Below are 3,141 nucleotides of genomic sequence, written 5' to 3' on the forward strand. Positions count from 1 at the left end.
CTGGGATGAATCGATAGCAAAAATATTGCGAGGAGGGATGTTTATATTCTAACCATGACTTTTTTTCCGTTGATCGGAACTTGGGGTTTGTTTGTCGGGATTCATTTTTTTTGGTTGATATAAAGTAGAGAGTATAGAGAATAGTTTGATATGCTTAAAAGTTATGTGTATATATTTATAGTAGTTGTAAAAGGATAAAAAAATAAATAAATAAATACAAAGTAGCCGTTACAACCACAGAAAAAAAAAAATAATCATTTTTTTACCGTTAATCAATGGTATTGTTTCAAAAAAAAAGACCAATCACAGCAGGAGAGAGAGAGCGGGAGAGGCTCCCCTCTCCGTTTCCCGCACACATCTTACCTGCACCGATGGTGTGGTGTTCCGCCGGGCAGGAAGGCTCCCGCCTCCTCTCCCCACACCCGCTCCGTCCGGCCTAATCATTTGTTTATAATAATGAGAATTTCTATTTTCTAAAACAAACAAAACCACTACTTCTTGAACACACTACACGGAAAAGTCACGATCCTTTTCTTTGTCAATGACATTTGAGTTCACACTGTCAGTAACACCACACAAACACACACAACGTGGCCATCACTCTTTAATCCACCTGGGAAGCTTCTCCCACATTTACGTCTATCCAATCCTAACTAAACGTTACCAAATATCAATTATAAGTTATAACTACCTTTTATTAAATTAACTTTACTAAATTTATAATTTATAATTTTTAGAAGACAAAACCTTTTTCTTTCTTTATTTATATTTATATAATAACATGATTACCTCATCACTTACGCGCTTACACGTAATATTGGCGAGTATACTCTTCCATACCTTACCCAACAAGACACTCTCACACGCATACTTAACGTTATCCACACAAGACACTACATAAATACTTAAACACCACCTCAATGTTCCCACAACTCACTCAAAAACATCATCTGCAAAACAAATTTCAAGAAACTTTCGATCAATATCATATGACGGTGAAAAGACAGCTAGAAGATGACACAGATCATGAGATCGAGAACATGGCCATGGCTAACTGCTTAATGCTACTCTCTCGTGTGGGAAAATCAAGTTCTTTGTCGCCGGAACCAGGCCGGTTGTTTCACTGTAAGACCTGCAACAAACCGTTTCAGTCGTTTCAAGCGCTTGGAGGCCACAGTGCCAGCCATAAACGGCCGAAGTTAAACGATGAACATAATCAATCTCCGGCGAAACCCAAGACGCATGGGTGCTCGGTTTGTGGACAGGAGTTTGCCATCGGGCAAGCCTTGGGTGGTCATATGCGGCGGCACCGTGATGATGCCACCGGAAAAACTATCCAGGTGGCGGGGAAGAAACAAAGTGGGACTGGGATGAGAGGGTTGTGTTTGGATTTGAATTTGACTCCGTATGAGAACGACTTGAAGATGTGGCCGATTGTTACTTAATTAGTACTTAGTAATGTAATTAATTAGGGTTTTCTGTAATCAAATTATTTGTATAAACGAGTTCGTATATCTTTTAGATACAAATTTTGGATTTATTATATTACATTCTAATCATTTGATAATGGTTTTTGAAACATTTCTTTCATGCAATACTCGAATTGATCTGGGGATGTTGAGAATATGAATTGAATGATCGTGGCTTGTAAGTTATCATTAAAACTTATCAAACTATTTTAGCTTAGATAAGTAGAAAACAGAAATCACGTCTACGATAGAAGGTTGACACGATGTATGGTCAGATATAAATGAGTTGTTAACGGGAAGAACGTATGGGTCAGGTAAAGGCTTAAAGCTAATCTTTGAATTTGAATCAAGGACGAAACTCTTGTGAGCGTGTTTGGTTACCAAAGAAATAGAACTCAATATTGTTGAAATCTTTCATATTCCATTTAGTAGTTTTCAATATTGTTGAAATCTTTCATATAACATAAGAAGTTATAGGTCAAACCAATACAATTTTTAAGGGCAAACACATCAAAGGTTAGGATTTCAAATGCTTATCTTGCCATTATTGTATCTACAGTTGAGATGAATGATTTCTTGATTTTTATCTTTAAAGCCATGAAAATAATTAAACTTTGATATTTAACTGCTCCAAGTAACCAAAAAATTGAGATTGATGAATTATACGAGCCAACCATAGATATCGCAGAAGTAGAAAGTAAGTTATTATAATCAACTTTTTTTTATTTATATTATTTCTAAGATAAACTTAAATGGAATGGGTCTTGAAAGTTTTTCTTGCTATAATGTAAGTGGTTTGCTTATATACTTACACAAACTGAACTTCAATGGAATGGATTAAATTCCAATTCCTTCCCGCAAGAGATTGTTCCCCTAATATTCTTATATAGATTTAATTTAAGTTTGCTATTCAAAGGAAAGTTGTAAGGTAAGTTGTTAGTTTATCTTCAACCCCCATTTATATGATTTAAAACTTATAATATCTTTTTGTTTTAGTTACATTGTAGAGACTTTTCGTGTATGCAATGGAAAATAAATGAGCTTCTAGGGTATATAGTTTATGTTCAAGGTGAAGATGAGCACAAGTTTTTGGAGTTCCTTGTTAGGTTTCTTCCAGAAAATGATTGTGTGATTGAGGAGAATGGTCCTATTTTCTTAGTAATATGCATTGTATTGTTAGTGATATTCAAAGCAAATGAAGTTGATTGAAATGTTAGTAATATTATTTTTTTGAGTAAATTACACGAATGGTCCTTATGGTTTGGGGTAATTTGCGTTTTTAGTCCTTAACTTAATTTTTTAACTCGAAAGGTCCTTATTATTTCCTTTTGTTACATGTTTGGTCCCTATTGTTTGTTTTTGTTATGCGTTTGGTCCTTGTCTTACCTAAAAAGACTATTATTTAAATAGTGAAAATGGTGGGGTAGGTAAGGTAAGGTAAGAGGGTGGAGTTATGAGTGTGTTTATTTAAATAAATTAAGAAAATCAAAGGAAAAATAGTCTTATTAGGTAAGACTGGGACCAAACGCGTAACAAAAACAAACAATAGGGACCTTTCGAGTTAAAAAAATAAGTTAGGGACAAAACGCGTAAATTACCCTAAACCATAGGGACCATTCGTGTAATTTACTCTATTTTTTGTGATTATAGCTGACAATTTTGTGTTGACTTT

General features: G+C 34.6%; 1 protein-coding gene across 1 annotated transcript; it reads left to right on the forward strand.

The window, feature by feature from the left end:
* The first annotated feature begins 915 nt into the window (after window positions 1–915).
* Window positions 916–1,529, forward strand: LOC145055199 (zinc finger protein ZAT11-like). Its single transcript, XM_079003501.1, has one exon. It carries the CDS (start codon window positions 921–923, stop codon window positions 1,443–1,445), a length of 525 nt encoding a protein of 174 aa, XP_078859627.1. The 5' UTR covers window positions 916–920; the 3' UTR covers window positions 1,446–1,529.
* Window positions 1,530–3,141: the final 1,612 nt, after the last annotated feature.

Source organism: Lactuca serriola, chromosome 5 (genome assembly GCF_051521515.1).
Source record: "Lactuca serriola cultivar US96UC23 chromosome 5, Lser_US96UC23_V15, whole genome shotgun sequence".
NCBI lineage: Eukaryota > Viridiplantae > Streptophyta > Magnoliopsida > Asterales > Asteraceae > Lactuca > Lactuca serriola.